The 25,822-nt window shown below is 43.4% G+C and overlaps 2 protein-coding genes across 2 annotated transcripts; one reads left to right on the plus strand and one right to left on the minus strand.

The window, feature by feature from the left end:
* The first annotated feature begins 1,124 nt into the window (after positions 1–1,124).
* NELFB (negative elongation factor complex member B) lies at positions 1,125–18,819 on the plus strand. Its single transcript, XM_060757341.2, has 13 exons — positions 1,125–1,290; positions 4,144–4,307; positions 4,397–4,496; positions 6,006–6,236; positions 6,421–6,606; positions 8,237–8,349; positions 10,075–10,177; positions 11,974–12,069; positions 12,665–12,807; positions 12,943–13,049; positions 13,680–13,821; positions 15,923–16,031; positions 18,299–18,819. Exons 1-13 carry the CDS (start codon positions 1,189–1,191, stop codon positions 18,434–18,436), a joined length of 1,734 nt encoding a protein of 577 aa, XP_060613324.2. The 5' UTR covers positions 1,125–1,188; the 3' UTR covers positions 18,437–18,819.
* A 3,012-nt stretch (positions 18,820–21,831) lies between these two features.
* LOC132763866 (uncharacterized) lies at positions 21,832–25,447 on the minus strand. Its single transcript, XM_067472230.1, has 3 exons — positions 25,441–25,447; positions 24,547–24,694; positions 21,832–22,716 (listed from the first exon to the last, which is right to left on the minus strand). The coding sequence occupies exons 1-3, from the start codon at positions 25,445–25,447 to the stop codon at positions 21,990–21,992; spliced, it is 882 nt and encodes a 293-aa protein (XP_067328331.1). The 3' UTR covers positions 21,832–21,989.
* Between the last annotated feature and the right edge of the window lie 375 nt (positions 25,448–25,822).

Below are 25,822 nucleotides of genomic sequence, written 5' to 3' on the forward strand. Positions count from 1 at the left end.
TTCCCAAGGACATCAAGCATGCCCCAACATTGGCAGTCTTTAGGAGGAGCCTGAAAACATGGCTGTTCCAGTGTGCCTTCCTGGAATAAGGAAAAATTCCGAACAATATGTCCTGAGAATGCACTTTACTATTGGATTGGGTTGGACTGCACTCCCCTCATTTCTTTTAAAACCCTTATACCAGATATATCCTACCTTGTTCATGCCCAGTGTTTTATTTTTTAAAATTTTAAAGTATTACATTAAAATATGTAAAGTATTACATAGGTTTTTAAATCCTTGTGTGTTATTTTTTATTGTTTATATGTGATTTATATTAACTGTATTGTATTGTATTGTTTTTCTTTATTGCTTTCTTGTTTTTATTGATGTGTTGTTGGGCTTGGCCTCATGTAAGCCGCTCCAAGTCCCTTAGGAAGATTTTTTTTGTCGTGTCAGGAGGAACTTGAGAAACCAAGTCGCTTCTGGTGTGAGAGAATTGGCCGTCTGCAAGGACGTTGCCCAGAGGACGCCTGGATGATTTGATGTTCTATCATCCTTGTGGGAGGCTTCTCTCGTGTCCCTGCATGAGGAGCTGGAGCTGATAGAGAGAGCTCATCCGCCTCTACCCGGATTCGAACCTGCGACCTGTCGGTCTTCAATCCTGTCGGCACAGGGGTTTAACCTTAGGAAGATAGTGGCGGGGTATAAATAAAGTTATTATTATTATTATTATTATTATTATTATTCATACTTACCTCCAACAAAGTCCTTTCTCCAATCCTGGACAGGGCCAGCTAACACCTTCCAATCAAGGCAGGAAGCAGCCAGGCTTTGAAGCTGCAAGGCTATTTAGTGCTAATTAAGGTGGCCAATGGCAACATTCACATTTCCCTTCAACAAAGAGTTCTTTCTCCCACCCTGGACATTATTCCACAGATATATCAACCCCACTTGCCTAGTTTCCAACAGACCTCACAATCTCTGAGGATGCCTGCCATAGACGTGGGCGAAATGTCAGGAGAGAATGCTTCTGGAACATGGAGAGACAGCAGCCCGGAAAACTCACAGCCTTCGACAATCCAAGGCGGAACCATTTTACGAGGGAAATGGTTTCCGGAGGGGGAGCATAAACTGGCGTACCATGGCTCTCTGGGGGGACCTTTTACGGAACGGACGGAGCGGACGGATTCCCCCGAGTATCGGGCCATGTTCGCCGGCTTGCAGGAGCTCGGGGTGGCCAACGGGGAAGACTTGAAAGAGACGCTGACCAACTGCACGGAGCCCCTGAAGGCCATCGAGCAGTTCCAGGTGAGTGAGCAGGCCTTCCCGCCTTCCTAGGCCGCGCCGGTTGCCATGGAGATTTAAACCCGGAAGTGCCAGGAGGAGACTGAAAAGCTCCTTACCAAAGCAGTCCCCTTTCTTTCCCCATTCCTTCCATTATCCCTCTCTTCTTTCTTTCCTTTCCTTCCTTTGCTTTCCATCATATACTCCCCTCTTTTTCTTTCCCTTCTTTTTCATTCTTTCTTTCTTTCCTCCCTTCCCTCTTCCTTTCATACATCTTCTATCTATTTTCTGTCTTTCTTTGCTTCTTCCTTTATTTTCCCTCATACATCTCCCCCTCTTCTTTCTTTCCCTTCTTTTTCCTTTCTTTGTTCCCTCCCTCCATCCCCTTTCCTCATACACTTTCTCACCATCTCTTTTCTTTCTGCCCTTCTTTCCTTCTTCCTTTGCTTCCCCCATACACTTTCCCCTCTCTTCTTTCTTTCTTTTACTTTTTTCTATCCCTTCTTTTTCATTCATTCATTCTTTCCTCCCTCCCTTCCACTCATATACTTTCTCTTTACCTCTTTTCTTACTTTCTGACTTTTTTCTATTCCTTCTTTTTCATTCATTCTTTCTTTCCTCCCTCCCGTCCACTCATAGACCTTCTCTTTACCTCTTTTTTACTGACTTTTTCTATCCCTTCTTTTTCATTCTTTCTCTTTCCTCCCTCCCTTCCACTCATATACCTTCTATTCACCTCTTTTCTTACTGACTTTTTTCTATCCCTTCTTTTTTATTTATTCTTTCTTTCCTCCCTCCCTTCCACTCATATACCTTCTCTTTACCTCTTTTCTTGCTTTCTGACTTTTTTCCATCCCTTCTTTTTCTTTCTTTCTTTCTTTCTTTCTTTCCTCCCTCCCACTCATATACTTTCTCTTCACCTTTCTTACTTTCTGACTTTTTTCCATCCCTTCTTTTTCATTCTTGCTTTCTTCCCTCCCTTCCACTCATATACTCTCTCTTTGCCTCTTTTCTTACTTTCTGACTTTTTTCTATTCCTTCTTTTTCATTCATTCTTTCTTTCCTCCCTCCCTTCCACTCATAGACCTTCTCTTTACCTCTTTTTTTACTGACTTTTTTCTATCCGTTCTTTTTCATTCTTTCTCTTTCCTCCTTCCCTTCCACTCATATACCTTCTATTCACCTCTTTTCTTACTTTCTGACTTTTTTCTATCCCTTCTTTTTTATTCATTCTTTCTTTCCTCCCTCCCTTCCACTCATATACCTTTTCTTTACCTCTTTTCTTACTTTCTGACTTTTTTCTATCCCTTCTTTTTCATTCTTTCTTTCCTCCCTCCCTTCCACTCATATTCTTTCTCTTCACCGCTTTTCTTGCTTTCTGACTTTATTCTATCCCTTCTTTTTCATTCTTTCTTTCTTTCCTCCCTCCGTCCCACTCATATATCTTCTCTTTACCCCTTTTCTTACTTTCTGACTTTTTTTCTATCCCCCCTTTTCATTCTTTGTTTTTCATTTCTCCCTCCTTTCCACTCATATACCTTCTCTTTACCTCTTTTCTTAATTTTTTTAAAACTTTCTTCTCTTTTTATTTATTTATTTATTTAGAAATTTTGTATACCAGTCTTCTCACCTCCATCAAGGTACTCAGGCCGGCTTCCAACAACAATATCGCAAACAATCATTAAAACATCATATTCCATATTACACTAAAACATTAAAAGAGCAAAATACAGTCTTATAATTACAATGGTCAGTCGTCACAATAAAATCGTTGTTCATCATCATCCATATCACAGGGTATTGCCTCACTCTCCGAATGCCAGTTTCCAGAGCCATGTTTTCACCTGTTTTCTAAACGTCAGGATAGAAGGGGCAGTTCTGATCTCCAGTGGAAGGGAGTTCCAGAGTCGAGGGGTCACCACCGAGAAGGCCCTGTCCCTCGTCCCCACCTGACGCACTTTCGTTCTTTCGTTCCTCCCTCCCTCTCTTTCCCTCATACACCTTCCTCTCTTTCCTTTTTTTCTTTCCCTTCTTTTTCACCTTCCTCCCTTCATTCATTCCTTCCTTTCTCTCTTTCCTTTATACACCTTCAATCTCTTTTCTTTCTCCTGTTCAGTCTTTTGGCCTTTCTTTTCTTTTTTTTCCCCCTTTGCTTTCCCTTATACATCTCCCCCCGCTTTTTTCTTTCTTTCTTTCCTTTCTTTTTCACACGCTTTCCTCCCTTCATTTCCCTCATACACCTTCCTCTCTCGTCCTTTTCCTTCCCCCCTTTCCTTTTCACTTTCTTTTCTTTCCTCCCTTTCCTTTATAAACCTTCCCTCCCTTTCCTTCATAGACCTTCCATCTCTTTTCTAACTGTCATTCTTTTTGTCTTTCTTTTCTTTTTCCTTTGTTTTCCCTCATACATCTTCACCCTTCTTTTTCCTTCCTTTCTTTCCGATCTCTTATCTTCACGACACAGGCCAACTTCCTTTCCCAGCGACATCACAGAAGGCCACTTCATCTATCAGCAGCCTTTGTGGTAGTGGAAGACAGACATAACTTTTGTAGATAAAGAGAACGATTTGTATGTGAATGGCCTATAACATGCATGGGCCAACTTTGGCCCTCCCTCCAGGTGTTTTGGACTTCAACTCCCACAATTCCTAACAGCCTGGCTGTTAGGAATTGTGGGAGTTGAAGTCCAAAACACCTGGAGGGAGGGCCAAAGTTGGCCCATGCCTAATGCTATGTCTTGGCTAGCATCCGTGGATATTGGTCACCTTGGGCCCAAACTAGTGAATACCAAGGCACTGCTGCCCTAGAGTTTGGGTCTCAAGTGCTTTGATGAGATACATAAATCACAAGTGCTTTTAACATGGCGCATGACATTGACAGACCGAGAATGGCATCCTGCTGCCCACCCTCCAATCGGCTCTGCCCTTCCTGGATCTCCATGGCACCCCGAGGCTGGAGTTCCACCAGTCCGTCTTCGACGAGCTGCGAGAGAAGCTTCTGGAGAGGATCTCCGCCATCGCCTCTGAAGGAAAGGCGGAGGAAAGGTGCGTCCGGTCCTATACTGCCATTGGGAATCCCTTTTCTTCCAGCAATGCCTTCAAAGTTGCTTACAGTACCGCCTTGCTTCCTCCAGGTACAAAAAGCTAGAAGATCTGCTGGAGAAGAGCTTCCCTTTAGTCAAGATGCCTTCCATCCAGCCGGTGGTCATGTGTGTCATGAAACACCTGCCCAAGGTACAGGTTGAATACAAATAATTTGCAGCTTTGTCCCATAACGAGGCTCATTACATTATGTCACACTATGGCTGATGTGGTCTGTCCAATGCAGTTTTCTGAATCAGCACCCCAAATAACCAAACGGAATCTAAAGTTGACCAAAAACTGATTTATAATCCATTTGGTACTAATGTTGGAGAGTTGTCCCTGGACAAAGTGGTCCCTGGTCAAAGTGGTCCATGGTCAAATGCTCCCTTAAAAAAAGGTTGGGAACCACTGTTTGTTTATTGATTTATTTACAGCATTTATATAATAATAATAATAATACTTTATTTATACCCCGCCACCATCTCCCCAAGGGATTCGGAGCGGCTTACATGAGGCCAAGCCCAGCAACACATCAATAAAACAAAAAAGCAATAAACAATACAATACAATACGAATTAATATAAATCACATATAGGCAATAACACACAAGGATTTAAAAACCTATGGCCGGGCCAAATGTAATAGCTTAAAATTAAAAAAAATAAAATGCTGGGCATGAACAAGGTAGGATATATCTGGTAGGAGGGTTTTAAAGAAGTGAGGGGAGCGCAGTCCAACGCAATCCAATAGTTAAAGGGGATTCTGAGGTCATATTGCTGGGAATTATTTCCTTATTCCGGGAAGGCACACTGGAACAGTTACGTTTTCAGGCTCCTCCTAAAGACTGCCAATGTTGCGACATGCCTAATATCCCTGGGAAGTGAGTTCCAGAGTTGGGGGGCCACCACTGAGAAGGCCCTCTCCCTCGTCCCCACTATCCACGCCTGCAAGGGAGGCGGGAGCAAGAGCAGGGCCTCTCCAGATGATTGAAGAGATTGTGTGGGTTTGTACACAGAAATGCGGTCACGCAGGTAGGCTGATAAGAACCTGTACCTTGAATTGGGACCGGAAAATGAACGGCAGCCAGTGTAGCTCCTTAAACAGGGGTTGACCGCTCCCTGTAAGTCACACCTGTTAGTAACCTGGCTGCCACCTGTTGTACCAATTGGAATTTCCGGGCCGTTTTCAAGGGCAGCCCCACGTAGAGTGCAGTCCCCGAAGTGGACTCAGAGCGGCTTACAATATATATTTTCATATAATATATTATATTATTAGGATAGTACAATATCAGTATTATATATTATTATATTGCACTATACCATTATATTGTAATATCATTAGTAATATTACATGTAATGTAAATATATAATTATAGTATTGTATTATTATTAGTAGTATTATATTGTTCTAAAGAGTCCACTTTTTGCACTGCATGTTACATTCACCAACACAATTTTTTTTGAGTTTTAGTGGTTTGAAAATTAGTGTATGCATTGGATTCAGTGGCACATTAAATTCATGTAAACATGGTGTATTTCCAATCTTCCACCTTACGGAACTCCTATAAATAATCCCACAGCCAACCTCTTCCCTCTATGGAAGAACAAGGTATGTTTCAGGACTAACCTGGGGATTAATTCACCTTTCCGTTCTCTGCAGGTTCCTGAAAAAAAGCTGAAGTTGGTTATGGCTGACAAAGACTTGTACAAAGCCTGCGCTGTGGAGGTGAAGCGTCAGATCTGGCAAGATAACCAGGCTCTCTTTGGCGACGAAGTCTCCCCGTTGCTGAAGCAGTACATCCTGGAGAAGGAGACGGCGCTGTTCAGCTGCGACCTCTCCGTCCTGCATAATTTCTTCAGTCCTTCGCCCAAGACCCGGCGCCAGGGAGAGGTAAGAGCAGAAGGGCAGAACTGGTGCTTTGAACCAATTAAGGTTTACTTTTTGGATTATTCCACCTCGCCCCACCCCACACCCACAAATATTTTGTGATTGTTTGAATCTGTGGGTGCAGATCCTATAGGGCTGATTGTGCTTTGTTGACTGAGGGCTTTTCCTTATCTCTTTGGGGGTGAAGGTTGTTCAAAAGCTCACCCAGATGATTGGGAAGAACGTGAAGCTTTATGACATGGTGCTGCAGTTCCTGAGGACCCTCTTCCTGCGGACACGCAATGTCCATTACTGCACGCTGCGGGCTGAGCTGCTGATGTCGCTGCATGACCTGGAGATCAGTGAGATTTGCACGGTGGACCCCTGCCACAAGGTAAAGACGGCCTAGATCAGGTTCGGTCCTTGACAGACGGACTGCAAATCTCCCTGGGTTATAAGGAAGGATTGGGAACCAAGTGGCCTTCTAGATGGTGTTGAACCATTTACTCGAATCTAATGCACTGTTTCACTCACATTTATGGCAGGCATCCTCAGAGGTTGTGAGGCTGTTGGAAACTAGGAAAATGGGATTTATATATGAGGGTTGAATGAAAAGTAATGCCTCCATCTTCGTAACTCCGCAGTACTGATATGCGGCAGGTACTGGCTTGTTCAGTAGACTCTCCTCTACAGTTCCATTTTGGCAGGAAGCATTAGCATTGAACGGTTGTTTTGTTAAAGTGCAAAGTATGGAACCCTGCACAGACAGTCGGTCAATGCGACTTAAGCATTTTGGTTGGAAGCCTTAGCATTGAACGGTTGTATTGTTAAAGTGCAAAGTAATGCCTCCACCTTTGTAACTCCTCAACAGATGGCAGTACTGGTATGTGGCAGGTACTGGCTTGTTCAGTAGACTCTCCTCTACAGTTCCATTTTGGCAGGAAACCTTAGCATTGAACAGTTGCGTTGTTAAAGTGCGAAGTAATGCCTCCACCTTTGTAACTCCTCAACAGATGGCAGTACTGGTATCTGGCAGATACTGGCTTGTTCAGTAGACTCCTCTACAGTTCCATTTTGATGGGCAGCCTTAGCATTGAACGGTCGTGTTGTTAAAGTGCAAAGTATGGAACCCTGCGCAGACAGTCAGTCAATGTGACTTAAGCAACGTGCAGTCATTGAATTCTTGACAGCAGAAGGTGTCACCCCAAAGGAGATTCATCAGAGAATGCAAGCTGCTTATGGTGCTTGTGTTGATGTGAGTACTGTGCATTGTTGGGTGAGTAAGTTTAAAGATGTTGAGGTGGGAACATCTGACTTGCATGACAATGAATTGAGTGTCCTGTGACAGCAACCACCAAGTTTCACAAGCAAAAGATTCAGGACGATCATCGTATCACTCAGAGAGAAATTTCAAGCATAATCGGCATTTCACAAGAATGTGTGGGTCACATTAGTACTTTTCTTGGCTATCGGAAGATCTGTGCATGATAGGTACCCAGGATACTGATGCCTGAAATGAAAGCGCACAGACTTGAAACTTCAGAGTCTGGATCTCACCACCATACAACATCCTCCATACAGTCCAGATTTAGCACCGTCTGACTTCCATCTGTTCCCAATAATGAAAGAAGATCTGCGGGACATCATTATGCTTCTGATGAAGATGTTGAGAGAACAGTGTGATGCTGATGTGTCGACTTCTTCCGTGACAGCTTCAGAAAACTTGTTCATTGTTGGCAGAAATGTATCCGATTGTCTGGTGATTATGTGGAAAAGTGAATAGTGGTAGCTAAAGAGCACATTCTGAGGATTATTTCTGCCTTTGTTTTATTAAAATATTCCCATCCAAACCCAAGAAACAAAGGTGGAGGCATTACTTTTCATTCAACCCTCGTATCTAGAATATCCAGGGTAGGAGAAAGAGGTGGGTGTGTCCGGGGTTTTTTCCTCCCACCCTGGACATTCCACAGATACATAAACCCCATTTCTGCAGCCAGCTATTAAACATTTGACTTCTTTGGTAGTTCACCTGGTGCCTGGATGCCTGCATTCGGGAGAAGTTCGTTGACAACAAGCGAGCGCGAGAGCTGCAGGGCTTCCTCGACGGAGTGAAGAAAGGCCAAGAGCAAGTGCTGGGGTGAGTACTCTGAGAACGGCCCCTTCTCATATTGCCAAGGGTATCACAGTGTCCAGGATCCTATGTTCTCTTAGCACAAATATACATCGATGCATGTTCTCAGTTGGACAACTGAGTATTCTTAATCATTGCAGAAGAATGCACCAAGTTAAAAGGGAGAAAGATGGCTGTGTGTGTTGACAGAATGAGAGTTTGTGCTAGAAACTGTGCTCTACAACCTAGAAAGTTCCATGCATTGCACAAAAGTTGTCACACAGCCTCAAGAGTACAAAACAAAGTGCCAGGTTTGGGGGTTATATTTATTTATGTATTTACGACCTTTATATGCTGCCCTTCTCACCCCGAAGGGGACTCAGAGCGGCTTACAAGATATATATATACATACAATATATTATATTATTAGCATAGTACAATATCAGCATTATATATTATTATATTGTATTATATTATTATATTGTAATATTATTAGTAATATTATATGTAATATAAAATATATAATTATATCATAATATTATCATTAGTATATTGTATTACACTGTAATATATAAATATTATATGTATATACATTATTATATTATATTATATTATTAGCGTAGCACAGGAGACAAAAAAAGCTAAGGCTAGATATTAAACTTGGATACATATGTGAATGTTCACAGTTCTCTCTTATGCAAGGGTGCTGGTTTGGATACATGAGCAATGGCATTTAGAAATTACTGTTAGTATATACTGTTGAGAAGCCAGACTTGGCTGTGGCGGTCCACGCTCTTATTCCATCTTAAATAGACTACTACAATGCATGCTACGTGGGGCTGCCAGTGAGTTTCCTCACTGGAACGGCATAAAGGGAGCATATAACCCACATTACATCAGCTCCACTGGCTGCCAGTTTGCTACTGGGCTCAATTCAAACCTATAAAGCCCTAAACCAGTGGTTCTCAACCTGGGGTCCCCAGAAGTTTTTGGCCTTCAACTCCCAGAAGTCCTAACAGCTGGTAAACTGGCTGGGATTTCTGGGACTTGTAGGCCAAAAACATCTGGGGACCCCACGTTGAGAACCACTGCCCTAAACAGTCCTGGTTCAACTTACATGTATGAACGTATCTTCCTTTATGAGTCAATTGGAGCTTTAAGATCTGCTGGGGAGGCCCTGCTCTCAGTCCCACTCCCTTCACAAGTGCGACTAGTGGGGATGAGAGACAGGGCCTTCTCAGTGGTGGCCCCTGGGTTATGGAACTCTTTCCCCAGTGACATCAGACTGGCCCCATCCCTCCTTGTCTTCAGGAAAAAGCTAAAGAACTGGCTTTGCACACTGGCATTCAAGGAGTAGAGTAATATGGATTCCAGCTTGAATGTAGCAACTTGAATAATGACCATGGGGCTCAGCACTATGTTTTTAATCTGTTTTATTGTATTTATATCTTTTAACTGTTTTATAATTTGATATGTCATATTTATTATTGTATGTATTTTATTTATTATTGAATTTTGCCATAATCTGTAAGCCGCTCTGAGTCCCCTTTGGCATGAGAAGAGCGGGATATAAATATAGTAAATAAATAAATATAGGATAATGAGAGTAGATCAGATATATTCAAAATCCATCATGAATTAAAACAGAAATTCAGCTCCAAAATAAGCTTTTTGCTTGAGTGAGAAGCACTCTCAGTTGTTGGTTGTGTCTGATGCGTTGTTGTTTTCTTTGTCATTCCTCCCATACTCCAGGGACTTATCCATGATCTTGTGCGACCCATTCGCCATCAATACCTTGGCGCTGAGCACCATCCGACACTTGCAGGAGCTGGTGGGGCAGGACATGTTGCCCAGGGTGAGGGGAAAGTTGCAGGTTACCAAAGAGTATGAAGAAAAGTATTGTCGAAGGCTTTCATGACTGGAATCACTGGGTTGTTGTAGGTTTTTCGGGCTATGTGGCCATATTCTAGAAGCATTCTCTCCTGACGTTTCACCAGAGGTTGTGAGGTCTGAGGATGCTTGCCATAGATGCAGGTGAAATGTCAGGAGAGAATGCTTCTAGAACATGGCAATGTCAGGAGGAGGCCTTTAGGGCTGCTCCGCTGGTTCTTGAGGTAGGGAGGTCCGCCCCCTTCCCCCCCCCCCCCCCGTTCCCCGCACAGCACCGAAAATAGTGCAAAAAGACAGCATGTGAGGAGGTGAGGAGGGAGAAAAACGCCCCCCCCCCAGCTGAGTTCTGACTGCTGTTTGATTGAAGGTGAACTATAAATCCAAGGAACTCCCAGATGTCTCCTCCTCCTCTTCTTCTTCTTCTTAATCAGAGGCTAAATTGTCATCTATCAGGAGTGATTTGATTGTATTTGTCCTTTATAGCAGAAAGGGCTATAGTGGATGGCCCTTGGAAGTCCCTTTCTACCCTAGAATTCTACTACTACTACTACTACTACTACTATTAAGCAAAGGGTGAATGTCCATCTGTCAGGAGTGCTTTGATTGTGGGGCAGGATTGAATGGCCCTTGGAGGTCTCTTCCTACCCTAGAATTCTATTATTATTGTTATTATTGTTAAGCAGAGGATGAATGTCCATCTGTCAGGAATGCTTTGATTGTGGGGCAGGATTGGATGGCCCTTGGAGGTCTCTTCCTACCCTAGAATTCTATTATTATTATTATTATTATTATTATTATTATTATTAAGCAGAGGGTGAATGTCCATCTGTCAGGAGTGCTTTGATTGTGGGGCAGGATTGGATGGCCTTTGGAGGTCTCCTCCTACCCTAGGATTCTATTATTACTAATACTATTATTGTTGTTATTATTAAGCAGACTTTCTCATTACTTAATTTTCCATAACACCGAAATGTGCCACCTCTCAGGCCAACAAGTGACCATCACTCATAAAAACACTGAAAAACACAGAAGAAGAGACTTAAAAAGCCAAAAATAAAAAATGTACATTACAATGCATGTGCAAAACCACATATATACACAAATATATACACATATATACACACACGATACACATATACACAGTCTGGGCTACAGCAACGTGTATGTATGTATGTGTGTGTGTATATATATATATACATGTATATGTATATATGTATATAAAGAGAGAGAGTGAGTAGCTAATGGACCCCTAAGAACTGTGGTCCCTAAGAACTGGGCTTCTAGGAACCCAGGTTTTGGAACTACAGGCAGCCTTCAAGTTACGAACAAGAGAGGTTCTATGTGTTATCGAAGGCTGGGTTGTTTTGAGTTTTCAAGCTGTGTGGCGTTTTGCCCACATCTATGGTAGGCATTGTCAGAGGTTGTGAGGTCTTTTGGAAACTAAGCAAGTGGGGTTTATATATCTGTGGAATAATGTCCAGGGTGGGAGAAAGAATTCTGGTCTGCTTGAGGCAAGTATGAATGTTGCCATTGGTCATCTTTATTAGCATTAAATGTCCTTGCAGCTTCAAAGTCTGGCTGGTTGCTGCCTGGGGGAATCCTTTGTTGGGAGGTGTTGCCTGGCCCTGATTGTTTCCTGTCTGGAATCCCCCTGTTTTCTGAGTGTTTCTAAACTCCATTATAACACAGATAAATGAATGGGCTTGAAAGTAAGTTAGCTCAATCTAGAAACCTGACAGGTCGTCCTTGCTTGCCTTACAGGAAAGCCCCGATCTTTTACTTCTCTTGAGGATGTTGTCGCTGGGGCAGGGAGCCTGGGACATGATTGACAGCCAGATCTTCAAGGAACCCAAAATGGTAGGCCATATCTGCTTAAATCAATGTTGTTCTAAAGTCTTTGTGATGAGAATTACCAAACTCTATAGAGGAACTAAGACACCTACAAGAGAAGATTTACTGTAGTGGTCAGTAATGAGGCCTTCATCTACTGCACTTATTGTTTGCCAACGCGGGGGCTTGCCTGATATCCTTAGGAAGTGAGTTCCAGAGTTGGGGGGCCACCACAGAGAAGGGCCTCTCCCTCGTCCCCACCAATCGCACCTTCGAAGGGGGCGGGAGCGAGAGCAGGACCTCTCCAGGTGATCGAAGAGGTCGTGTGGTTTCGTACATAGAAGTGTGGTCATGCAGGTAGGCGGGTCCCAAACCGTTCAGGGCTTTGTAGGTAAGAACCTGCACCTTGAAAATGAATAGCAGCCAATGAAGCTTCTTAAACGGGGGTTGACCGCACACGTCTGAATTTTAGATGGATTAGGAATCGGCTGGTTTTCCCTGTAATAGACAGTAAAAGCCCCTAAAGCACCAGAAGCGACTTGCTGTTAGGAGGAATTGAAAAATGTAGGTGATGTTAAACATCCCATTGTTCCTACTTCCTGTTTTCTTCTCTCCATCTCAGGAAGTGGACTTGATCACCAAGTTCTTGCCCTTGCTGATGTCTTTTGTGGTGGATGATTACACCTTCACTGTTGATCAGAAGCTGCCTTCAGAAGACAAAGGCCCGGCACCTTACCCCACCGCCATCCCAGAGATGTTTCCGAAGTGAGTCACCGTAGCTGTTAAGCATTTGCTAGTTAAGTCCCAACTCCGTGTGAAGGCAGGGGAGGCTGAACAGTGACCTTAATGTGTTTGAGATTGCTCTGCTGGCGAGTGATGCATTTCCCACTTGTATCGTAGATTTCTGCAGGAGCACCGCATTGCCTGCGAGATTGGCCTTTACTATGTGCTCCATATCACTAAGTTGAGGAACAAGAACGCTTTTCTTCGGCTGCTTCCAGCTTTGGGTGAGTTAACTTATTTCCCCTTTGGCCTTATCTGTCGTCTCTTGCCGACACACAAAAATATAGCACAACCCGGGGGTCCTCCAACTTAGGCCTGGGGGCTGGATACGGCCCTCCAAGGTCATTTACCCGGCCCTCGCTCAGGGTCAACCTAAGTCTGAAACGACTTGAAAGCTCCACAACAACAACAACAATCCTATCTCATCAGCCAAAAGCAGGCCCACACTTCCCATTGAAATACTAATAAGTTTATATTTGTTAAAATAGTTCTTCATTTTAATTATTGTATTGTTTTAAGTGATTTTTGCACTACAAATAAGATATGTGCAGTGTGCATAGGAATTCATTCATTTTTTTTTTCAAATGATAATCCAGCCCTCCAACAGTTTGAAGGACTGTGACCTGGCTCTCTGTTTAAAAAGTTTGTGGACCCCTGGCATTATCTTTCACATGCTTACATCTCCTTCAACATCCATGGCTATTTATTTACACATAGAGTCTGCTCGTAAAGCTCTGTTCCTAGGCATATCACTCCACGAAGACTAAAGTCTATGAAGGCTTCTTTCGCTGTTAGTCTCAAATGTGCTACAAGGCTGTTCTATGTGTTTGGTTCTCACTTGGTGGCTTCTGCAGTGGAGACTTTCAATGACCTGGCCTTTGGCGACATTTTCTTGCACTTGCTCACTGGGAATCTCACCCTCCTGGCGGATGAATTTGGGCAAGAGGAGTTCTGCACCAGCCTCTTTGACAACGTCTTCCTCCCCGCCTGTTCAAGGTAACGTCCTTTTTTCCAATGCAGCGTACCCCAGATCTTTGGGGTATGCTGCTTTGGATTGGGAATCTCTTTGGATTGGGAATTGTGTGACTTTCCTCTGGAGTGGAGGACTGTCAGCTTTGAGATCAGATAAGTCAGAGCACGGTCCAGAGTGACTCCCAGGTATCTGGAAGTGCTGCAATTCTCTAGTGGGATTCCTTCCCAAGTAATCCTTAGAGCTCGAGATGCCTGTCTGTTCTTAAGATGAAAAGCACATGTCTGCAATTTAGATGGATTAGGAATCAGCTGATTTTCCCTGTAATAGGAAGTAAGAGGGCCTAAAGCAGGGGTCCTCAAACTAAGGCCCAAGGGCCGGTTACGGCCCTCCAAGGTCATTTACCCGGCCCTTGCTCAGGGTCAACCTAAGTCTGAAACAACTTGAAAGCACACAACAACAACAACAACGACAATCCTATCTCATCAGCCAAAAGCAGGCCCACACTTTAAAATACTAATACATTTATATTTGTTAAAATTGTTCTTCATTTTAATTATTGCATGTGTTTTTTGCACTACAAATAAGATGTGTGCACTGTGCATAGGAATTCATTCATTATTTTTCAAATTGTAATCCAGCCCTCCAACAGTTTGAGGAACTTTGACCTGGCCCTCTGTTTACAAAATTTGAGGATCCCTGGCCTAAAGCTTCGGAAAGTTTCTATTCCACCATTTCAAAGCTCCCTGCTTGGGCGGTGATGGCACAATCATCAGCATAAATGAAACTCTGTCCTTTCTGGTAGTGGATGACCATTTGTGTAAATGTTAAACATTGATGGAGCAAGCATGCTCCCCTGAGGCAGGCCGTTCTTGTGTTTTCACCATCTGCTTCTCTGACTCTGGAACTCAACAAAAAAGCTCCTGTTTTGTAACAGATTTCCTATGAAGCGGGTGAAGTGGTAGTCCTTTAAAATAAAATAATACATAGAGCAGGGGTACAACTGTTCCTAGAAGGAGAAAGAGGGAAGGGGAAAAAATTGATAGATATAGGTAAAGGTCCAGTCGTGTCCAAGTCTGGGGGTTGGTGCTCATCTCCATTTCTAAGCCGAAGTGCCGGCATTGTCTATAGACACCTCCAAAGTCATCTGGCCGGCATGGCTGCATGGAATAATAGATAAGTATAGAAATGTAAAGGATAGAAAAACAGGGAATCATCGGAATGTTATAAGAATATATGAGGGGAAATGTTGTAATGATGACTGACAATGTTATAATTTACTTCCATAACTAAATATATATACTAATAAACATTTCATTCTAAACCAGTGTTTCTCAACCGTCTGAATGCTGCGACCCCTTAATACAGTTCCTCATGTTGTGGTGACCCCTCAACCATAACATTACTTTTGTTGCTACTTCATAACTATAATTTTACTCCTGTTATGAATTGTAATGTAAATATCTGATATGCAGAATGAGTTTTCATTCACTGGATCAAATTCGGCAAAAATACCTGATTTTCCCAAATTTGAATATTGGTGGGGTTAGGGAAGGGGATTGAGTTTGTCATTTGGGAGTTGTAGTTGCTAGGATTTATAGTTAATCTAAAATCAAAGAGTATTCCGATTCCACCAATGATGGAATTGAACCAAACTTGGCATACAGAACTCCCATGACCAACAGAAAATACTGGAAGGGTCTGGTGGGCATTGACCTTGAGTTTTGGAGTTGTAGTTCACCTACATCCAGAGAGCACTGTGGACTCAAACAATGATGGATCTGGACCAAACTTGGCATGAATACTCAATATGCCCAAATGTGAACACTGGTGGAGTTTGGGGAAAATAGACCTTGATATTTGGTGAGATTTATAGTTCACCTACAATCAAAGAGCATTCTGAACCCCACCCATGAGAGAATTGGGCCAAACTTCCTAAACAGAAACCCCATGACCAACAGAAAATATTGTGTTTTCTGATGGTCTTTGGTGACCCCTCTGACACCCCCTCGTGACTCCCCCCCCCCCCCCCCGGGGTCCTGACCCCCAGGTTGAGAAACACTGTTCTAAGCAAAGCTGCCTTCCTGGGTGGCTTGGCGACTCATAACTCTTTCTGGCGCTTCACAGGAAAGAGAATGTGCACAGGCACATGCTGAGGCTGCTGCTTCACCTCCACCACAAAGTGGTTCCTGCCAAGCTGGAGTCCCTGCAAAAATCCCTAGAGCCTACCAAGCAGGTAAAAACGTGTGACTATTGTGTATTGTAGCCATTTTCTTCTCTAGTTTAAAAACACCAGCATCTGTAATGGTGGATCCTTAATACATATCCTTCCTGTCCACTTTGCTTTATGGGGATGCAGTAATACATCAAAGAATTACTTAAACTTTGAGTAAATGCTGCAAAAGTCAGGTGATGCATTGCAGGCATGCACCCAACCCAGATTTTCTTCCTGCCTTGGCACCTTTATTGTTTGACTATAATTTTCTATGTGTTTTGGAGTACAGCTCCCATTATCCCTAACCAATTACCAGAATTCTGGGAGTTGAAGTCTCTGAAACGTGGACGTCCAATATTAATTTGCATGAAGTTGTCCTTGCAATTTCCACTTCACCTGGCCATTGTCATTGAATGAGACCCGAAATTATATACCCAAATAAACTGATCATTTTGTGTTTCACAGAAAAAATAGGGCTTGGCTTTCTGGAAAGATTCCATAAACCAGCTGAAATGGGGAAAAACCACAGCAAAAGAGTCCTGAAGACATTACCTGTGGTGCATGTGCATTTGGAAAATTTATTTGTTTATTTACAGTATTTATAATGTGCATATATATGGCAAACATTCAATGCCATAGACACACAACATCTATAGACAGACACTCAGAGACGATTTAACATTCCAGCTTCTGGCCACCAGGGGAGCTATCACTTCACTGTCCGTTTGTGGCACTGATGAAGTACTTCCTCATTCTTTGCATACTTCCTGGAGATTTTTATGGCCTCGTAAATCGGTTAAATTAGCCTCCCCACATAAGTGGTACCTAAATTTCCTACTTGACAGATGCAACTGTCTTTCGGGCTGCAAAGGTTGACAACAAGCTACACAATTTTGGTCAGAAGCTCACTCTGACCCAGGCTGGTTTCTAACTCATGACCTTTCAATCAGTAGTGATCTTAATGCAGCTGACTCCCAGCCAGCTGCACCACACTCCCGGTGCTTTTTAAACAATTGATTGCTGCTGTTATGGTTTGTTTTTCTCAGTTCTGCCTCCGTTTTTTTGTCCTGAATGCTTTGTGGTTAAACTCTAAAGCAGCAGTCGCCCGTGACACTTCATTTTCCAGTATTGTGATTGTATGCCTATGTGTTGAAAACACTCCAAAGAATGTCAGTACAAGCCATCTCTGAGTTACAAACGACTCATAGTTAAGAGCAGGGTAGAATCATAGAATCATAGAATCCTAGAGTTGGAAGAGACCTCATGGGCCATCCAGTCCAACCCATTCTGTCAAGAAGCAGAAAAATTGCATTCAAAGCACCCCCGACAGATGGCCATCTATCCTCTGTTTAAAAGTTTCCAAAGAAGGAGCAGTGAGGCAGAGAGTTCCACTGCTGAACAACTCTCACAGTCAGGAAATTCTTCCTAATGTTCAGGTGGAATCTCCTTTCTTGTAGTTTGAAGCCATTGTTCCACATCCTAGTCTCCAGGGAAGCAGAAAACAAGCTTGCTCCCTCTTTCCTGTGACTTCCTCTCACGTATTTATTCATAGTTATCATGTCTCCTCTTAGCCTTCTCTTCTTCAGTCTAAACTAGACTGTCTATTCTTGTTTTTATTGTATTTTAAAGTTAATTGTATTGTTTTAATCTACTGCTGTAAACTGCTCCGAGCCAAATTGGGAATAGCAGTATACAAGTCAAATAAATAAATAAATAATAAACATGCCCAGCTCCTTAATCCGCTCCTCATAGGGCTTGTTCTCCAGACCCTTGATCATTTTAGTTGCCCTCCTCTGGACACATTCCGGCTTGTCGATATCTTTTTTCAGTTGTGGTGCCCAGAATTTTTTTTCCTGTCAGGGGCAACTTGTGATACTGCAAGTCGCTTCTGATGTGAGAGAATTGATCGTCTGCAAGGATGTGACCCAAGGGATGCCCAGATGTTTTGATGTTTTACCGTCCTTGTGGGAGGCTTCTCTCATGTCCTCGCATGGGGAGCTGGAGCTGACAGAGGGAACTCAACCTGCTCTCTCAGGATTCGAACCGCTGACCAGTCAGTTTTCAGGCCTGCTGGCACAAGGGTTTAACCCATTGCACCACAGGGATGAGACAACAGGAAGTGAGAGGAATCTACCTCTAGGAAGGGAACTTTTGAAAGAGTTATTGTCCTGGGGAACAAATCTACAGAAGCTCTCTTGTTTGTAACTTGGAGACTGCCTGTATTTGCTTCCCTAGGGAAAGTGTCATCAATAGCTTTCATCTTTCTTTCTTTTCTTCTCCTTGGCCAGAGCGGTGAAGCAGTGAAGGAGCTGTACAACCAACTAAATGAGAAACTCGAACTCCGAAAGCCCAGCCCAGCCCAAGCAGCTGAGGCTCCTTCCATGGACTTGTCCTTGCCAACAGTCCCCACTCCAGCTTCACTTTAGGCCTGAACAAAGGCTGTTTCCTCCCACCGTCAACAAGAGGTTGGATGCTCACCATGTGGAACCCTTAAGCGTCGCTTGAACTGTGTTTGTTTGATTGGATCAGAGAAGCACTGCGCTGATCTTTCCAAAATGCCGATGTACTGCAGCTCCCATGGTCCTGGAACCAGTGGGATTTGCAGTCCAGGAACTTCTGTAAGGCCACACACGGTCCCCACTTCCGAACTAGAAGATAATATTGTGGTCAATGTTGCATCAATGACCTCTACCTGGGATTTGGGCCCAAGGAATGAAAAGAAGACCAGATCAAGTTTTTCTAAAATATAAACATAATGTTGGATGTTTTCAATAATTCTTTTATATATATAAATATACTTGTTTGTGAACCTGACAGTACCCGGATTATTAGAAGAAGGCATGGTTTGTTTTGGGATGTTAGGTAATATCACTTAAGTTTGGTCCAGATCTTTCATTGGCTGGGTTTAATGCTTCCTGGATAAGGGTGAACTACAACTCCCAGATTTCCAGGGCCACCACCCCCAAACCCTGAGAGTATTCGCAATTGGCCATGTTAGGTCTGTGTGCCAAGTTTGGTCCAGATCCATCATTGGCTGGGTTTAGTGTTCTCTGGATAAGGGAGAACTTTTGTTTTTGTTGTGTCAGAAGCGACTTGAGAAACTTCAAGTCGCTTCTGGTGTGAGAGAATTGGCTGTCTGCAAGGATGTTGCCCAGGGGACACCCGGATGTTTTGATGTTTCATCATCGTTGTGGGGGCTTCTCTCATGTTCCTGGAGAACTACAACTTCCAGATTCCCAGGGCAGTCACCTCCGAACCCCACCTGTATGTTCAGTTGTTAGGGGGCTTCTCTGTGCCAAATTTGGTTCCAGTCTACTGTCGGTGAAGGGTCACTGTTTCTCTGGATAGAGGTGAACTACAACTCCCAAAAACTCCCATTCCTAGAAACCCTGCAGTATGTTCAGTTACTGCAAACCCCATCATCCATGGTCCATCCTCCCCCAATCCACACCAGGACATAAAATGCTTCATGGACCGTCTGTGTGACAAATATGATCCAGATCCGTCATTCGTGGGGGTCGCAGTAGTCTGAGGAAGTGAGTGAAGGCACTAAAAACCCCATCATTCATGATCCATCTCCCAAATTTCACTATGGCGTGAGGTGTGTCACTTGGGGGGGGGGGGGGTTGTGTTCCAAGCTTGGTCTAGGTCCATCATTTGTGAGGGTCTCCGTGGTCTCTGGAAGTGAGTGAAGGTACTGCAAATCCCATCATCTGTAGCCCATCCTTCCCCAAACCTCACTAGGATGTAAAGTGGGTCATGGGGGCTCTTTGTGCCAAGTTTGGTCCTGATCCGTATGTTGGTGGGGGTCGCACTGTTCTGTGGGAGCCACAGCGATCGAAAGTACTGCAAATCCCATAATCCGTGGTCCATCCTCCCCCAAATTGCATAAAGTGTGTCATGCAGGTTATGTGTGCCAGGTCCAGGTCCCATCATTCGTGGGAGTCACAATGACCTGTGGAAGTGGCAGCCAATCAGAAAGCTTCCACATAAATACATACACACATATAAACACTGATATTATATATGTAGTCAGTACTTTTATGAGTGAGAATGATGTATGCTGTTTGCTGTTCCTTTTCAACAAGAGAAAAAGATATGTGGTTAAAAGTTAACTGTAGACCCCTGGGCCCATTCTACACTGCCATATACTGTATATACTCGAGTATAAGCCTAGTTTTTATGCCCTTTTTTTAGGCTGAAAGAGTCCCCCTCGGCTTATACTCGAGTCAAGGTTATTTATTATTTTACTCTGTTATTGTTATTATTATTATTACATTTATAATTTTACTCTATTATACATTTATTATTTTACTATATAATGGTTGTTATTTCTACCTTCATTATTTTACTCTTTTTATTATTGTTGTTATTACATTTATTATGTTACTCTCTTTATTATTATTGGAAGGATACGTAAGTACATTTACATTGAAGAAGGTAAATAATCATTTAATCAGAGTTGGACAGTCTTATCTTAAATTACCATTTTTGTAAATATTCAAAAATATATAACCTACTGATTCCTCAATTAATGTAATTTAATTGGTATCTATTTTTATTCTGCAATTTACCCGTAGTGGCTGCATTTCCCACCCTTGGCTTATACTCGAGTCAATCCGTTTTTTCAAGTTTTTTGTGGTAAAATTAGGTGCCCCAGTTTATATTTGGGCTGGCTTATACTCGAGTATATATGGTAATCCATATTGTCTGCTTTGAACTGGGTTATATGAATCTACACTGCCGTATAATCCAGTTCAAAGCAGATAATTTGGATTTTGTATGGCAGTGTGGATGGGGTCGTAGTTAACTGCTGTTTCTTACAGGCCAGAGGTCTTAAACTGTGTCTTCCTTGGCATTGAATTACTTATGGCTTTGCCTTTATGGCAAGCCTGATGACCCAAGATCGGTATTCTGTAGGTTTTCTTCAATGCTTCTCAATCCACATACACATAGAACACTCCATTATAGCTTAATGGCTTTCTATATGGAAGGGGAACCTCTAGATAGTGTTGGACTGGAGCTCCCAGCACAGTCATGTTGGGGGTGATGGGATGTTCAGTCCACAAACATGTTCACATGCATGCACACATGCTTACCCAGTGTTTCATTAATCCTGAGAGCTGCCTTGCACCTCAGTTGTTAAGTGTGATAAATCCACAACATGCATACATACACAAATACATACATACTGAGCTAAACCATAGGCTGTGTGAGTGAGATAAATCCACATGCATACATACAAAAATACTTACATACTGAGCTAAACCATGGGCTGTGTGAGTGAGATAAATCCACAACATGCATACATACACAAATACATACATACTGAGCTAAACCATGGGCTGTGTGAGTGAGATAAATCCACAACATGCATACATACACAAATACATACATACTGAGCTAAACCATGGGCTGTGTGAGTGAGATAAATCCACAACATGCATACATACACAAATACATACATACTGAGCTAAACCATGGCTGTGCGAGTGAGATAAATCCACAACATGCATACATACACAAATACATACATACTGAGCTAAACCATGGGCTGTGTGAGTGAGATAAATCCACAACATGCATACATACACAAATACATACATACTGAGCTAAACCATGGGCTGTGTGAGTGAGATAAATCCACAACATGCATACATACACAAATACATACATACTGAGCTAAACCATGGGCTTTGTGAGTGAGATAAATCCACAACATGCATACATACACAAATACATACATACTGAGCTAAACCATGGGCTTTGTGAGTGAGATAAATCCACAACATGCATACACACACACACACACATACTGAGCTAAACCATGGGCTACAGAGCAATTCAAACAAGGCTCAATTCTCAAAACATGTTTTTTTCTTCAAAATAAACTGCTCAACTGAGCCTTTCGAAGTCCCCGCTGTGGATAAAGCGAGTCGCAGCGATGGTCCAATTCAGTGGTATTTCCTGATGGGGGGTCTACCACGCATCCATACCCAGGGCCTCAAATCTTCTGCTCCGGAGGGCTGTGAAATCGTTTGCCAGCCCCCTCTCTTGTGCAAGACTCCCCGTCAACATCTCTCCTGGCCTTGGTTGGGTAAAACCGGTATTGAAAAGCCCATGCTGCTTCATCTTGGTGCGAAACTGGTCAGCGGTGTTGCAGGGAGGCCCCTCTGCTGCCAGGTTTTCGTTGGAGAAGTACGGAGCAATGGTCGGAACGACAATGGCGCTTCGGGTTTGAATGATGGCAGCCTTGCTGCCGGCACTCAGCTCGGGCCTGTTTTCCTCGTCATCTTCTTTCTCTGTGGTCTGATCCCCCTCGCCACTAAAAAGATGGTTCCAAGCATTCCTGTAGCACTCTTTTGCCGACATGGGCCTCGGTCTGGTCAGGTTTTGGGAACGTGCCTTCGTAGTGGTTCTCTGATGTTGAGATTCCAGGTTGTAACCCGGATTGAGGCGCCAGTCTCCTTCCTCTCTCCTGCTCAGCTGTTGCAAGCCTTCTTCCTCTGGAGTTGCCTGTTCAAGAGCTGGCTGTTGATGTCGGTGGTCAGCGTAGCGGTTTACGGCTGTGCCTTCTGGGCCGGCGAGGAGCAACTTATTGATCTGATACGTCAGGCTCGAAACCCCAAGTGGCGTGCCACGTGAGTTCGTGTTTCGCGGAAAGTCGCTCCCAACGGGGCATTTGCCGTCAGCGGTGGGCTTTCCCCTGAATGCAGAGAAAGGAGAACATTACTTAGCAAAATAAAAATTGGGACATCACCAAGAAGACCCTACCACTTGGGATGAGCAGAACAAAGCCAAGATTCTTTTAGAGATTGTTGTCTTCTGTGAGAAAAGCTAAAACAGTTCCAGATTAAAGTAATCCTGGGGAGGGGGGGGGGGAATCTAGGAATTTCCCTAACAGGATTGTGCACAGATTTTGTTTCTTTCATTTCCTTCAGTAATTTCAGTACCTCGGGAGCTCGGGAGCCCAAAACGGTCAGGGTCCTCCGGTACGAAAACCTACCCAACACGAAAGCAAGCGGGAGCTGATCACATCTCCTCCTCTATTCGGCATCACAGTTTAATCTTTTTGATTTTCCTTTATTTTCCTGATTCTTGTTATTTAGTGGAACTGACTCGGAGTTGGAGACCTGAGGAATGCTGGGTGGGGTGTGCACATGTGCGCTTGGAGGCTTTAACCCTTTTAGTTTCTTTTTCTCCTTCCCTTCCTCTTCTTTAGGAAATACTTCTAAAAGATTATTATTTATAATAGTAATCCCAGCATGCAAAAAAGAGAAGTTTACCTCTCCTCTGGAATAGATAGAAACAGCTCTAAGGAAGCACAACCCCACGAAGAAAGCCTATTCCCTAACACTTAGCATCCCTGATCCCATTCAGAAACATGGCTGTTGTGTGCCATCAAGTCACTTTCTGCACCCATTTTTGGGAGTGTTGGAAAACGGATATTGGGGGAATCCAGCATCCAGCAAGCAGAAATGGATAGCAATTCACCTGAAATGCACAAGCCTAACACTTAGCATTCATGATCCCATTCAGAAACATGGCTGTTGTGTGCCGTTAAGTCACTTTCCGCGGCCGTTTTCAGGAGTACTGGAAAATGGATATGGGGGGATTCCGGTATCCAGCAAGCAGAAATGGATAGCGATACATCTGAAATGCACAAGCCTGTATCCAAACACTTAGCATCCCTGATCCCATTCAGTAACATTGCTGTTGTGTGCCGTCAAGTCACTTTCCGCGCCCGTTTTCAGGAGCACTGGAAAATGGATGTGGGGGGATTTTGGTATCCAGCAAGCAGAAATGGATAGCGATTCACTCGAAATGCACAAGCTTATACCCAAAAACTTAGCATCCCGGATCCCATTCAGAAACATGGCTGTTGTGTGCCATCAAGCCACTTTCTGCACCCATTTTCGGGAGTGTTGGAAAACGAATATTGGGAGATTCCAGTATCCAGAAAGTGGAAATGGATAACGATTCACCCAAAATGCACAAGCCTATACCCAAAAACTTAGCATCCCTGATCCCATTTAGAAACATGAGCTGTTGTGAGCCATCAAGTCACTTTCTGCGCCTGTTTTCAGGAGTGCTGGAAGATGAATGTGGGGAGATTTTGGTATCCAGCAAGCAGAAATGGATAGCGATTCACCTGAAATGCACAAGCCTGTACCCAAACACTTAGCATCCCTGATCCCATTCAGAAACATGGCTGTTGTGTGTTGTCAAGTCACTTTCTGCACCCATTTTCGGGAGTGTTGGGAAACGGATATGGAAGAATTCCAGTATCCAGCAACGGAAATGGATAGCTATTCACCTGAGATGCACAAGCCTGTACACAAAAACTTAGCATCCCTGATCCCATTCAGAAACATTGCTGTTCCGTGCCGTCAAGTCACTTTCTGACTTACGTTAACCCCAAGGTAAAGCTATCATGAAGTTTTCTTGGGGAGATGCATTCAGAGGAGGTTTGCCATTGCCTTCCTCTGGGTCTGAGAGGACGGCTTGTCCTGAGTCGCTGGATGGGTTTCCATACCTTTTAGAGTTGTAGATTCCCCGCTGGGAGTGAGCAATCCGGATGGACGGGTGCCTGGACTTGGGCACCTTCTGGCTTGTTTTCCCCAGATAGATGGAGCGCAGCCGTTGCTTCACGCTTTGCCTGGTGCAATGGAAGGCAGCCTTTCCTGAGAGCCACGGGAGAAGAATAGGTTTGGAAATGGGACTAGCACCACCATGGAGAACAGCAAATAGACTCACCATGCAAAGGTGAAACCATAATTAATAATAACGCCTGGACTTGCCATGCAAAGGTTTAACCTTAACTAATAATGAACAATGTTTATATCTCCAAAATTTAGTAGAAGTGGGTAATATTTCATTAATTTTAGCAATTACTTTCCCCCAATTTTGCTCAATCTTTTCACATTCCCACCATATATGTATATACAACTTCTGGTGGAAGTATATTATCGGATTGTATTGGAGGACCGAGAAGAAGTCTATTGAGAACACCTCTCTAGCATTTCTAGGTCCGCCACGACTATGATCAACTTCCATTGAAAGCATATCCTCAAATTGCACTGGAGGACCTAGAAAAAACATAGTTAGTATTGCATTCCTAGATCTTCCAGCCCGACTCTAAGACATACCATTGACCTGTGTTGGAGGACTAAGAAAAAGCCTAGAAAGAACATCTCTCCCACATTTCTGGGTCCTCCATTTCTTGTCCTTTGGAGCAGAGGAAAGAAAAGAGCTGAGAATCTAGATATTGGCACATTGCTGTTTTACCTGGACATATGAACTGGTATTCCGAAAGTGACTGGAATCTCTTCTTCTCTACGGAAACGTTCTTTTTCAATCTTCTGACCAAACAAAACATTGATTCATTTTAGGCAGGGAATCCTTTTTATGTTATTACTACCTTGGATACCTGGCATAAGGTTGTGGAATAACTACAACTGATACCATGCCAGGTTAACTGCGTGAAATTCCATCAATGCTTACAGTTTGTTATGTTGGGCGGGTTTGTTCTAGGTGCATCATCGGTAGGGTTCAGTGTGCTCTCTGGCTGCAGGGTAAACTACAACTCCCACTATGGTGAGTCAGTCCTCCCAACCCCTCACATTAGTCATGGAGGTTCTGTGTGCCAAATTTGGTCCAGGTCCATCATTGGTGGAGGTCACAGTTTCTCTGGTTTTGAGTGAACTAGAACTTCCAGGAAAAAAAGAACACATCCCCCAAAGCCCCGCCATTAATTAATTTTTGGCATATCAGGTATGCATGCAAAGTTTGGTCCAGATCTATTGGTGTTT

The sequence above is a fragment of the Anolis sagrei genome, chromosome 11, assembly GCF_037176765.1.
Source record: "Anolis sagrei isolate rAnoSag1 chromosome 11, rAnoSag1.mat, whole genome shotgun sequence".
Taxonomy (NCBI): Eukaryota; Metazoa; Chordata; class Lepidosauria; order Squamata; family Dactyloidae; genus Anolis; species Anolis sagrei.

Coding starts and splice junctions, on each gene's coding strand:
- NELFB (XM_060757341.2), top strand. CDS start 1,189: ATGTTCGCCGGCTTGCAGGAGCTCGGGGTGGCCAACGGGGAAGACTTG. Junction 6,607..8,236: donor CGGTGGACCCCTGCCACAAG/GTAAAGACGGCC, acceptor CTTCTTTGGTAG/TTCACCTGGTGCCTGGATGC. Junction 13,050..13,679: donor TCGGCTGCTTCCAGCTTTGG/GTGAGTTAACTT, acceptor TGGCTTCTGCAG/TGGAGACTTTCAATGACCTG.
- LOC132763866 (XM_067472230.1), bottom strand. Junction 22,717..24,546: donor GGAATCTACAACTCTAAAAG/GTATGGAAACCC, acceptor CTCTGCATTCAG/GGGAAAGCCCACCGCTGACG.